Raw genomic sequence first — 14364 nt, 5'->3', positions numbered from 1 at the left:
TCACCTCAAAGCTTCTAGGAACTAGCATAATAGCTCTCCAGAAACAGGCAGAAAAGGAAAAAAAAAAATACTGCAGACACCAGTTTGCTAAGAATTACATTAACAATTAGCAATGTTAACATTAGCAATAAGCAACTATGGGGAAATGCCAAATGTACAAGGTTTTTTGTTTTTGTTTTGTAAACTACACATTGATTATGTTAAAGGCAAGGAAAAAGGAGCTGGAAAATGAGGAAAATACAAAGAGAAAGGAAGAGGATGAGAGAACAGTAAGAAATATAAGATCAATCTAAAAAGCAAGCAAGAAAGATGAATGAAGAAATAGGAGGGGAGAGAGAAGATAATAAGGAAGTGAGAGAAAAGACAAATGTTGTTACTAGCTATTGCAATCTGGGCAAGCTACAACTAGCCATCATTTCAAATATCTACAATAGCTACAGACAAATGCTGCACTACTTTGCATTTGTTATCACTTGAGCCAAAGCACAGCTGAGAGAAAAATAAAATGTATAGATAGACGTGTGTGGCAGAGAGAGGCTTCCTAAACAAGAAGACTACTACTAACATATAGCTGAGGAGAAATACAACACAATGTTGTATTTTATATACGTATAAACAATAAAGTGTAGAGAATAGAAGATAAATGATAAAATATAAAGCAAACACAAGTTTGCAATATATAAAAACTCAGCTTATAAACTGAGACACCTAAATTTAGTTGTTTACATAGAGGTATCTTTATGTGTACTAGGTCACAGTTAATGGGACTTGATTTAGTTGGCTAAACATCAACTCCATAACATATGAGAAACTGTAGAGTAGATGATTGCACAAGGTTAACAGATATGACACAAAACCTAACGGCTTCTTTCCTATTGGACCAGCATCTGAAACTCACACAGGCTATCTGAAGGTCACCCTAGAGCTATTAATTTCACTGTAAACCAGAAACCTACTTCTGGGCATTGCATAGCTCTTTCAGTACCAGTGCACTGACTGAGAACTTCAACAGTGGTAATGGAAGCTTTGACATTTGGCTCACATGAAGCCAACTACATGGAGCCACTTAAATTTATGCATCTTAATCTATAATTTCACAGAATCATGCTCACAGTGAATCATTAATTAGATGCTTCAGTGCATATGGGAGACTTCAGGTTGTCTGAAATCTGGCATCGCATAGCAGGGTGTCACTCCCAACAACCAAGATGGCACCTTTTGCCTGGACCACTGTTTTCCTCCATACAGATTTAGACTGGTATTTCCCCCTCCACATACACGCATATATAAAAGCACTCTACGGAACTACACTGAAGTAAGAAAGTGAACAACTGTTGAGGAGCAAAAGTGGAGCAGTCTGAAGACTGTGAAGAATCATGATGTACTGTAAGCAGCTTGCTCTAATATATACCATGGCCCGCGGACAGAGTGATGATAGACAAGATGTTCACTGCAAAAAATATTTCCCAAATGTTTAAAATATATGTATATATCTATGGTATACACACGTACACTCATATATAACAACATGCAGTATTGATCCTATTGATGTGTTTTGCAGAGATGCAAGACGAGAAAATTAAGTGCGAAAACCATTTTTTTTGACATCAACAAATGGAGCTGTTCATGTGTTCACACAGAAAAGGAGGCACTGCATCACCCTAAATTATGGCAACCTTCCTGTTGGTTGGATAAAAGGATGAAATTTTATTAATTTAGAAGGTCTGAGTTACTTTACTCCAAATATTTTAAACTAGTAATTAATTAAGTGCAGTGTTGAGATGCTTCTGCCACCAAATATTTTAGAATATGTTTGTAAAGAGAGAAGACAGGTAAAACAATAAGATAGGATAGAATTGTGAGCTTGAAGATCTTGTTTATCTAGAAATGACATCAGTTATGTAATCAGTAATATTTTAATATCCTAATATTTTAAGAGCGGTTGAGAAAGGAAAAAGTGAAGTAAACACAACGTGATATTAAAGCTTCTTTGGAGCCTTCCTAAGATGAAATCTTTTGCATGAATTGGCAATCTTGTTTTACCTTGTCAAGGTGATTATGAGTATGAAAAGGGTAAGGAAATGCTAACAAGGCATTACTCTGCAAATACTTTGAATGTATCATAACAACTTCGTAGCATATCAAAAGAATATCAACTTTGCTTCTTAATTTATTCCAAAGCAAATCTTTGACTTTTTGCTATAGTTTGCATGTCAGTCAAAACCTGCGCAAACTGGGCTCTTTCTCAACTTGGTCTAATCCCAGAGTGTACAATAACCACCATCTTATCAAAATTTAATCTTGTTTAAGCTATATGCCATGCTTTTCACCCATCATCAAAGTAGTTTGAGGGGTATAACATGACAGCTGTTTACCAGTGCACAGCAACTTTGGGAAGTAAGGGCAGGTAATTTTGTGCAACTCAGTCAAAAAGGAAAGTTCCAAGTATGCTAATAGCCAGAACAGAAGTTTCCATACTGTAACAAAGCCAAGAAATAGCATTTTCCTCTTGTAGAAGTACTAAGAGACTTTAAATGCACTAAAACACTTCTAATTAAAGCTTTAAATAAACTGCAGACACCCCGTTGGTGTCCAAATACCTTCATGGGTAGTATTGATTCAGTCTGGACTCAGTGCTGAGAAGAACAGGGATACAATGCACCATGCAAGAAGCAAGGGGCAGGGACTTGTAAACTGATGGCTGATCACTGTAGGCTGATTCATCCATGTGGCACAATATGATGAAAAGAGGCTATCAGCTCAGTTCTGAAAATAGCTCAGCTCTCTAGTGTGGTATGACACCCAAACTCAAATTTTCTGCTCTTTAGCCCTGCTACAGCTAATAATGCTTCTGGACTCATGATTAGACTGTTCTAGTCTGAAGGTCCCTATCTCACTGCTCATTGCATCATGCAGACATATTTACTGCATCAGCTGAATAACCAGCATCAATTTCTGGCAACACCTGCAACTCCCATGCTGTCTCCAAGGCAGCAAACAAAAACAATTTGGCTTAACTTTGGAACAGGGTCTTGGAACAGCTTAAGACGGTCCACACTGTAAGTTCACATTGACAAGAACAACTTAAGCAAGAAGATCAATTTGGATCAATACACGTTATCATGGAGCAATTTTCACTTCATACTATGTCTATTAAATGCTGTTTTTTTTTTTTCAGGACACAACGAGCACAGAAGTCTTGCACTCCTTTAACTTTCTTGCTTACATTTTTAGAACTTTCCAATTGATCTGAGCCTCAAACAAATGAAGTCAGTCAGGTGTTGCTTGCAGACTTTTGACCAGCTCCATATTGCTCAGGAGAATTTATATTGTCCAACTACTGCACTCCTCTCCCAAGCAGCACAGTACAGCAGAAGGAACCTCTACACTAAGAGGAGAGCCAAATCCCGCTGAAACAAATATGCAGGCACTGATGGGCTCAGTGAAATTATGTAGCTCCAAACAATCTTCACTCCAAATCTGGCTCTGACATTTACTTAATGTGTTACCTGTCATTTCCCCATTTCTAAAGCAGGAATAGTACTTTCTCCAGGCTCTCATGGGGAAAATTAATGTTTTCAGGGCACTTTAAAAATTAAAATAGCTATATGTGTTTGCCAAGCTACCCAGCTGGATTGTGGGCACACTGATTGAGAGCATTTTTGTTGCTGTGGACTCTGCATATATTCTCAGTTTCAGTTTTGTTTCATTGGTTGCTTAATAAAATGTGTGGCCATGGATTACCAATGTAATCTACGAGATATATATTTGCATAAGAAAAATATGTTGCTTTTATTTCAAGCTCAAAAAAAGTGGCTGCTTACAGGAAAAAGCAAATTCTAGGAATATAAACACTGTCTGTTTTTTTTTCCTTCTTTTTTTTTTCTTTTCATCGTAAGCCTACAAGAGAGAGAAGCCAGTTTGCAAGCTTATCCACTGAAACCTAAAGGGGCTCATTCAGTACAGCTGAGTATCTGATAAACAGATCATCTAGCTCTGATTATAGACTGCTGGTATTACTGTTGGATGGACATGATACCAACTTGTCTAAACACAAGCCAAACTTCTTTCTGTTGAATGGCTACAGATGCCACTCTTGCACAGAAAGTATATTCCAGCATTGAAAAGCGCTCTGGCTATTGAATTTCATGAGACAGCACAGCTGCAGCAGCAGTGCTGGGTGACATACTCGTGCATTTTTGTAACATATATGCAACTTGTAAGAAGATAAACAGTATCTGAAATGACAACAGGACGTGTAGCCACCCAATATTTATAGCTATGATTTTCTAGTACACATATACACTACTCTGTATTCTGTTTGCCTGTCATCTGTAGCTCTCAAACCACTGTGCAAAGGGTATTGAGAACCGTACCAAGAACTTAAAACGTAACCATGCAAACTAAAGCATACATACATGGTACTACAGCCCGTGAGCGATTCTTCTGGATATTTTCCTCCTGCAGTGCAGTGGTGGTGGCGTTGGGTTCAGCCTGGTAAGCACAAAGAGCTTCCCACTCTTTCTCCAGACGATTCTTATTTTTCAGATGATCTTCCATGTAGGACTGGAATTAAAAGAATGCTGTATTAAGCATTGGCTTATCCAGTCTCAAAGCTAAGCTAAAAGGATGTATCTCAGGATAGAAAGCAGAATGGGTAGACTTAAGGTACAATTCAGAGCTTCTCCAAGTAAGTACTTGCTCAGAGTTTGTTTCCAGATTTCAAAACTGTTGAAAGTTCAGAAACTTGGACTTTATCCTAAAGGGAGGGAAGAATGGTCAGGAGTCAAAAATCAGAGCACAGGAGTCCTGAGCTTTGGGGACACAGTACATTCAGCCTTATTACTAATTCATTTACTGAAGAGAGATTATGTCAAGCTCATTTGTGCTATTCAAAATATGAACACTAAAATGCACCAGCACTAACTGAGAAGAAATGCTTGAAACCCCCAGACGTGGAGCTTTGGGAGCAAGCTATTTCTTCTTCAGTACACAGAAAATGTGAGCACAACCGTCTATTTCATCGGGCAATGGAAAAGAAACAAGAGTCCATGGATAAAAATGACTTAAAACAGCAACAGCTCAAGACAAACCAGAGCCTTTTAAAACTAAAGTTCAAGCACATATGCAAGTTACATGAAACCTGAATCATCAACAATACATCTGCTGAGAAGAATTAAAAAATTGCCAGGCTAAAGTGTCATAGCTCAAGTCCTGGGTCACGAGGAGCTCATACTGCACAGGGACAGCCATGGAGCAGGTCTTGAACTGAAAAGGTGGTGTTAATTAATATATGTTGTCAAAGTCTGTGCCTTGTACCTGGCATTCAGCAAAGGCAACAGTGTTAGGAGAAGCTTCTCCACAGAAAATTTAACTGGCTGTCCTAGGAATGACGGCCCCTCAGAGTGTATCGGTGTAGGTTTCTGCAGATCTCACAAGGCTGGAGGCTTGGTACAGAACCAGATCAGGAATTCAGGTCCGGTGGTTTGCCAGTAGTGAAATAAAAACCTGCTCCTTCATCTCATGGTCCTGAAAATTGTTCCAAACAGGTGAGGGGATGAGAGTAGTAAGAAGGAATGGTGGGGAAGAACATAAATCTTTTCTCCCCTTAACAATCAGATAAAGAAAAGTATCACCTGGTACTTGCAAGTCTATTTATGCAGCCAAATTACCTTTCAGAGCAGCAGAAAAACTACAGATTACACCCAGTTCATATTTGTAAAGTAAACTCCAAACTACTTTTACAAGGTAAGCTGGAGTTAACATCCTTAAACAGACTCAAAAAAGGACAGGCTGTTTAGGGGGCAAGCTGAGGGTCTGGAGGGGAGTCAGGAACAGAGCTGTGGGTGCCTCAGGGCCCCATGTTAGTCCAAGGGGTTCCTGCTGGAGCATATACTGACGCTGTCTTGAAAATATCCTTGTAAAAAAATCACCAAAAAGTATAAAAAGCCATTTAACTGCTTAGAAAACCATAGAGCACCTTTGCTATGTCGAAGAGTCCTTCCCAGACACACTTTAAAGAAAGAAGGCTATCCTGCCCTCTTGGCATGTTTAACAGAAGGTGCAAAAAGCTCCAAACTCATCTGCCAAACGTGAGCTTTGCTAAAGCTGTCACTCACTGCACTCCCCACCAAAGAGGTGAAGCAGGCAGCTGGAATGATTTTTTTTTGGTTACAAAAGACCTTCTGACACAGCTTGGTCTTGTGCAAGGTTTGTCACAGGTGTGCATCTTTATACGAGATTTGTAAATCGTGCCCATTTCTGAAAAGCAATTAAAGAAGTGATGCTTCCAGAAAGACTACCTGAATGCTTCTTTAAGGACACAGAAACATATTGCGTTGGAAGAAGGGTTTCTGAAGGAGGTAGAAAATAGTGGTGGCCTAGATACAATCAAAACACCTACTGTGTGATTGCTTCCTTGTTCAAACGAAGCAAAAAGCATGGCAGGGGACAGAGCCTTGACCTGACTGATGGGGAGCCGAGGGAGCTGCGTGGTCCCATCTCGTGTTAGGGGAGGGAGTCAGAAAATGTGAGCCCAGCCCTAAGCTGCAGGCTGCTGGGAGGATCCCATCCTCTGACAGCTTGCTTGTCCTTGCCAAATGGCTGTTGCTGCTAGGGAAAGGGAGAGATCCTGCTCTTTTCTCCTGGTAAATCTGTGCCTGGACCTGTACACTGAACGAAATCAGAAAAAGATAATCCCTCCTACACAGAGATATAGGCATATAAGAATTTTTTATGAGGAAAAGGGGGAAAAATGGTGAAATCTTAGAGTACCATGGGGCCAGGACTCTTGCCTCAGGAAAGCAGTTCTGCATGTGGCAGGCAGAGATCAGGCAGCCAAGGACCAGATACCAGATCTTCCCCATTTTAAACCACAGTTTTGTAATCTGATTCACTTTGACATGCCCATCACCAATGTCTCACAGACTTCAGGGACATTTTATGAAGATACATGGGTCTGCCAACACCAAACCTTTCCAAAATACTGTGAGGTCCATGAAACTGTAGGAAAAGGTTCAGGAATGTTTGATTCCTATGGCAGGGCTGCACATAGCAAGCAGCTTCCTGGTGGTTCTTAGTTGTCTGTTTCATAAGTTCAAGGATTGAGTTTTAAAAATAAAATAAAATTGCTAAATATGACATAGTTAAGGTATTTTGATTGCTTTTAGTGGATATGATTTTTTAAACAACTCACCTCTTCTTTAAAAGGAAAACTTTTTACTTTTACCTTCCTTTTTAAGGGAATCCTGAGTGTTTTAAAAATGAAAGTATAAATGAGAACACACTGAAATCTTTACTTTCACCAGACAGCCACTTTTCATGTAGTCTCGACACCTGCATTGCGTGGATCAGATTCACAGGACACTTCCTGACAGATCTTGAAAAGCATTTGACTATTTGAACGGACCTGTGGAAGGCTCAGCTCAGTATGAACATCTGCTTTATGCACATGTTTAAATAGCTACTGAGAAAGAAGACTGCTCGAAAACATTCAGAAGTCAGACAATTCCCTCAGAGTTAAGTAATCTTTCATTTACAGTCCTTCCGAGCCCCTGCTCTCATCCCCATTTTGCTAAACAGAAGCTTAGTGATTTTGAAATGCTCTCGTGGGAGCTGCTGGATGTACATTAAATTGAGTGGAACTTCTGATATTTTAGAGATTGTGTGTCTACTCAGATCCACTCCTTAATTAGGATGTTTTCACGAGACATTCTGCAGCGTTTGGCTGGTACAAAAGAAATTCATTACCAACATGTCAAACATGTGCATGATTTTCCCTGTCCCACAGCAGCAGGCAAAATAAATAGGAGTTGTCACCACTATTACTGTAATGCTCCGCAAAGCTCCTCAAAGCAAAGGGCGGAGGTCTGGTCTCACCAAGATGCCCACATCAAGACATGTCCTGTAATCCCAAGCACATGCTAATATTTAAACACAACTGCCTGCTTGGCTAGATCTCCTGACATCTCTTAATTTTCATTGAGTCTTAATTTTCCTTCCACAAGGCCTCACCTGCAAGGACAACTGACAGCCCAGTTTATACTCTCTCTTCTATGCACAGATGAGATACTCTCACTACCAAACATTTCATGGGGTTAAGGAGGATGCAAAGTCACCCCCCTCTCCCAGCAATGTACGTGGAGAGGGGACATGCTGTAAAAGCTATATATGTTGTGTAAGACATGCCAGTCGTAAGACAACAGATTAGCTTTCAGCCAGAAGATGAAGAAACATCCCAGGGACAATGAATCTCTGGCCAAGAGAACCAGTACCTGTGGCAAATGCTAAGACAGACTCCACATGCCTGATGGCAATCGGTGGGTCAGGATGATGGTTCAACTTGGTGATCTTGAAGGTCTTTTCCAACCTAGATGATTCTATGAGTCTATGGGCACAAAGAGTACAATGGCCTGGCTTGGATTTGGTAAAACTTCCTGAGTTGTCAGTTGATATTGTAATATTGTGTCAAACCACTTTGTTTTCCTTTACTTTTTTCTTTACTCAAGGAGTGGCATCCAATGCTTGCTCTGTGGCTAAATTAAGGTTAACAAATATCACAGTTAAATTCTATCTCCAAACACCTTCTTCAGAGATGCTATGGTTTGTATTTGTCAAGTTTTTAAAATGCCTATTTTATTAGCTGATGTTCAGCTATTTCAAAAAGCAATTGTTTTTGACAACATATTCCAGTACGGTACTTGATTAGACACCCTTTTCCTGACTGAGGATGTCTCCTTTAATGAAAAGATAGGGAACTCTTAAATTGACAGACCTTGGCAGGTCTAATTCAATCTCAAATGTCAGCTGAAGAAGTGGATGGGACATTATCCTAATCCTTGTGAACAGTGACCACTCAAATTCACACCCTTCACCTAAGAACATGAGAACCACTGCTCTGAAACTGTTATTGCTTTTTCTGAAGGTAGAGAGAGGAAATCAAAGCAAGAATTGGATGTGACAGCATCTAAGCTGTTGTTGCTCTGTGCCTCGCTACTTCAGCAGGGAACAGGCACATGGGTGAGCACAGCATTGCTGCCAGGTACATAATGTACTATTTCTCCAACTAAGAAAAATAAGTCTACATCATAAATCCCAGTTGGCCTGGGATACTTTTCATGCTGAGCATCTGCTCATCCTGCTATATGCTCCCTGGACAATATTAAAAAAAGTGAACTGCCCAAAATAGGGTGAGAGGAAGAGCAGTTTCACACACCCCTAGCACGTATAATTTCCAGAGGGATCAGTTCCTCCAAAACAGGCATCCTCAGCAAAAGCTGTGAGACCCTCTGCCCTTCCTCTCCTCATTTTTTCACTGGATCCCCAGAACAGCACAGCACATGCTGCAGGTTCTAGAGAAATGAAATCTTTCAACAGCAGTAGCTGGTCCTGTCTTGCCACGTGGAGGTGGTGGGGACAGAGAAGACTACGGGGGCCAGGCAATGCCATGGTGCTTCACCAGCTTCCTCAGAAGGGATGTAGATGGGAGATAACTGGCCTTAGCTATTACATAGCAACTGCAAAAATGCAATAAACACTGAAAGACCATATTTGAAACAATTTTATTATTCTCTCCTACTGACTTACATAAAGGTTTTTTTTTTTTGATTTTTTTGGCTTTGTTTCTTGCTAATTTGTAGGCTACATTGCTCTCTGCAGTTTTGTTATTCTGCTTAAACCTTTGCCATCTTCGGTGCGTTTTTCATTCACTATATTTATTCACCGTATGTAAAGTGTATTACACTTTTCTATGTAAATCCAATTTGCCTTCAACACAGCACATGATTCCTTCCTTTTAATACCTTACCACTAGTGGCTTCACACTTTTTTTCCACTCATAGCATCTCCCTGCCCTACTACAGAAGTTAGAGACTTAAGAGCCCTATCTGATTACCCATATCAAGGCCTTGCTTTCATGTTTTCAGGTGTATGTTTTCCAAGCTTCTGGACTATCCCTCTGTCATCACTTCTGTGCACCACCTTGCAGTGCGATACCATTCGTAAAAGTCATTCAGTCACTTCCATCCACTTCCAGATCACTATTTAAAAAGCTAAATACAACTGTATCTAACACCAATTCCTGTACTTTGCCAGACACTACCATATAGCTTTTAATCATTACTCTTTGTGCATCATCCTTTAGCCACATTTCAATCCATATAATTGTCTTCTAAAAAAACCTGACATTAATTTTTCAATTAACTATTCATGAGACAATTTCAAGGCTTTATTAAAATTTAGGTATATTACATCTGTTGTTTTCACTTCATCTACTGGTTTTGTAATTTTAGTTAAATAAAATGTAATCAAGTTTGTCCAGGCAAGATTTAGTCTTTATAAAATTATGCACATTCTTACTCATTGTGCAGTTATTCAATGGAAAGGATGGAGGAGATTAGCAAACACACAAAGGAAAGACTCCAGTCTTCCCCATCATCTTAAATGAGACCCTCACACTTACCTCTCTTTTGTGCCCTTGAAAAATCTCTCCCTAGATAATCAGCAATTTCTTTTTTAATATGTGTTCCATTATATTCAAGGGCTGGAGTCTGCTCTCATGCAATAGCAATAGAAAGGAACATTTCTCTTCTCTTTCCTTCTCCCCATTCCTCTGTTTTAAAATTATGATTACGTTATTCTTCTATTCTCATGCACCCACACTTGTCCAGTACTGTTCGAATAAAGCTCCCTAAGATGTGTCACTATTAGAATCCTGAAAGAACCATATTCAGACCACACAGACATTTTTTTACACTGTATAAGCATTTCCTCTATCTCCTAACACAGTTTCACAGAACTACTGAAGTTACTTTGGGCTCTTCCTTGTATACAGAAGGTCAAGTCTTCTGAGCTGCTGTGATGCTCCTGCAGAGACTGATGTCTGCAAGCTCACCACGCGTGCTTCCACGAAGAATACTCACAGTGGTGGCCCATGAAAGAAAGCATGGAACCAGACCATACAATGCCCATTTCTTACCTACATTTCCTGCTTAACAAAGCAGACCTTAAAGACAAGAAGCACTACCTCAATCAATATAGTTCCTTCAATCAACCAACACAGTAAGAAAATCCCAGTTTTCTCCTATAGTTGCACTTCTGTTAAAACAACATGGATGTTCTTGACGATCTGATCCAACCAACCTGCAATAATGCAGAGCATATACCTGCTCCCAAGAGATGATCCATATCAGATTTCACTCTGTAACTGTTGTTAAAAGCACGAACTTTACTTCTAACATGGCAAATCCAGTTTTCAATTTTAACTGTAGAGAACTGTGACTTTACACAATAAGTATCAATGAAATAAAATCAAAATTCTGTTGTGGGAACTCATTGTCAGTAGCTCACAGAACTCATATCTGGAAGAAATTTCAGTAAATTAACATCTGGCTATACGTTCTCACATACGTTCAATCCTGGGGAACATTTTGCACCCACTTATGTCAATGGCAATAATCCTGTTTTCACTGGAGCCAGGATTTCATCATCTGATTTGTCAACTCTTTTCATAATGGAGGCCCTTTTTTCTCTTCTCACTTGTACCATGTTATTCTGGATCTCCTGATGTTATAATTGAGAACTGTCTAAGGTAACCACAAATAAAAAAAATCTAGGAAACAAAAACCTGAGGCGTGCTTTTTGTCTTTATAAAATATGCTGAGAAAATATTTTAATTCTTCAGTGCTTGGAGACATTACTAAAGTAACACCTTTTGATCTAATTTTTCTCATATTTCTCAGTATCTGAATACAACAGTGAAAAGAGTAATTTTGAAGCCTTTTAAATTAAGTATTGAAAGCTACTATGCAGCTTTACTTGTAGCTTGGCATTAACCACTACTAATATCACATATTATAAGGTAGGTGATGAAGGAAAACTAAAAACATAGAGGGAGGCAATTGTCTGACAAGGCAACTACTCAGTCTGGCTGAGAATAATTTCACTATGTTTCAAATCAGGTGTATTATTAGGAAATAAATAACCTTCAATGGTGATGTCAGCCAACAATAAAAAATGACATTACAAAGTTTCAACTTTGTATTTTTAGATGTAAAGATTGTTGTAAACAACTAAGCATGTACACGGAGGGCACAGTCATGCTTCAGGCATGCCATCTAAAATAATTCAAAACAATTGCCCTTGGGTTTCTAGAGAAATATCATCCTTGCATTAGCAGCATATGACATTATGCACCAAATGACTACTGTGCAACTTTTGTGAGAATAACTGTAATTCACAAGTACATTAAATGGCAACCTATGTTCTGTTTACCTAAATTAATATACCCTTGATGTAGCATATATCACTGCCTCCCCCTCTGTTAATGCTCTGATAATAGAGTTTTGTAACTTGTAAAAGGATTACTTCAATCCAATCAGCAGGTGCTGGGATCACTGTGTGTCAGACAAACACTTGCTAATCCCTTTTCTTACAGCTCCCAGCTGCCAAAGGTGCTCAATGAAATCCCAATGAAATGCATGGATACAACCTGGTGCGGACTGCTGCAGGCGTTCAGCTCTGGAGGAAATCTTGGAAAATACACGTGATGTAAACATTGCTCAGGATGGGAATAACGGAAGCATGTATACTTTTGAAATGAAACATAACTAAGAAATTAAACATTAAAAAAAATAGCTTAATTATGAAATACTCTACCAAGCTTTTCCTAAATATAGCAGAAGGGAAAGAAATTCACTCTACAAAGAAACTCTTCTCAAGGATTATCATCTACTTAATGGTGTCTTTTGGGTCTTAAAATACTACCACCTCCATCTCCTCCTCCTTACCCCCTTTCTTGAAATCTAAATTATGCCTATGAAGTTTCACCCCTGCAATTACTTTGCTTTAAATAAACCTCAACAAAAAGGAGAAGATGATTACCATAAAAGGAATATAATTTGCTCCCTTACAGTCTCCGTATTTCTATAGCTCCTTCTGTCCAGCTGTCTGAAAGTACTCACATTTCTTCTGCAGGGGAGGCAAGTATCATCGCTGCTTCACAGATGCGAAAATGAAAGGGCAGAAACATCGAAGCGAATTTCCCAGGGTCAGAGAATATGCCTCTAACACAGCTACTTTGCAGGGAAATTTAGAGCTCAGTCTTCTTGACCACTGTTTTTTACTTTTCTCGTGATCGTGTTTATAGAAAGAACTAAGGATTATGCAGCCTTCATGAATACATATCTGATAATATTTTGGTAATTAGAACATACCAAATGTTCTAATTCTAATGGAATTATGACTTTTTTTGTTGTTTGTTCTCTTTTTTTTTCTTTTATTTTGTTTTGTTTAGAAGCAGAAGGTTTAAGTGGTCGACAAATTCAGGAATATAATTTATGCACATTAGATTCTATTTGTACAAGATATGCCAAACTAAGTAATAAAAATGTAAAAGATGAATTAGCCAAAATCAGTTGCCAGTCTTTCTGTACTTCTTGGAGTAGATTTCACAATAAAACTCTTAAATAATTAATAGGCTTTAAATAAAAGAATATTATTTTGAAAAATGGGGGGCTAGACCATAGTCAAATACTGCTCTTTCACAGCATGTGATATAACATTTCTTAAAACCAAAAATAAATTCAAAACAAACACCCAAACCTCTCTATTAAAGACAATTCTGCACTGTACGAACTGACACTAAGGACAGTGTTAGCTGAATTCTTCAAATGGGGTGTCTTGGGAAGAGCTTTTGGTAGTTTTGTTAAACAGCAAAAGCACAAGCTATACAGTTGAATAAAAAGTAGTAGAAAAACTGCAACAAACAAACAAACAAACAAAACTACCACCACCACCAACAAAAGTCAAGTCCTTGAACTCTACAGTAAATATTGGATATCCAATTCCAATCTCACAGGAAATTTTAATTTTCTTCTTAGACATTAAACCTACTTTTCAGATTATCTCTTCAGTATATATTTTTACAAATGGTTTGAACATCATATCACAATCCAAGACATATCTGATTTATTTATATGCCTGCTAATGATGTTGTTTTCTGAAAAGAAAATTTTAAAAATATATTACTACATACTAATTACCTAGCTGAAAACACAAAACCAAATTCCCTGCCTTCTTCCTCTACAAGCTCTGCTAACTCAATTAAGCATCTAAATTTGGGTTCCCGGTTGGATACTGTATTTGCAAATTTAGATTTTAATGAATTAAAGTCTGTGTTTCTTTTCAGAGCACTAGTACAGTCATCTTCATTTACTATATATAAAAATTACCAGGAGATAAATATAGAATTCTGAAAACGTCATGTTTAAAAATAATCTTTTCTTCAAGCATGGTCAAGTTCTTCAGAGATAATGAGACTAGGAAAACCCATGCAACCATGACCAAGTACATCAAAGTGATACAGCA

The 14364-nt window shown here is 38.5% G+C and overlaps 1 protein-coding gene across 4 annotated transcripts in view; it reads right to left on the bottom strand.

The window, feature by feature from the left end:
• PTPRN2 (protein tyrosine phosphatase receptor type N2) overlaps nucleotides 1-14364 on the bottom strand; it is a 648013-nt gene that overhangs the window by 57146 nt on the left and 576503 nt on the right. For all 4 annotated transcript variants that reach the window (XM_083823703.1, XM_083823704.1, XM_083823705.1 and 1 more), the window contains one exon: nucleotides 4419-4566. In XM_083823703.1, coding sequence (XP_083679829.1) covers nucleotides 4419-4566 — 148 coding nt within the window. The remainder of the gene's footprint in view (nucleotides 1-4418; nucleotides 4567-14364) is intronic.

This window comes from Anser anser, assembly GCF_964211835.1.
Source record: "Anser anser genome assembly, chromosome: 2".
In the NCBI taxonomy this organism is placed as follows: Eukaryota; Metazoa; Chordata; class Aves; order Anseriformes; family Anatidae; genus Anser; species Anser anser.
Note: the sequence above shows the minus strand (reverse complement) of the source record. Positions and strands in the feature narration are given on the sequence as shown.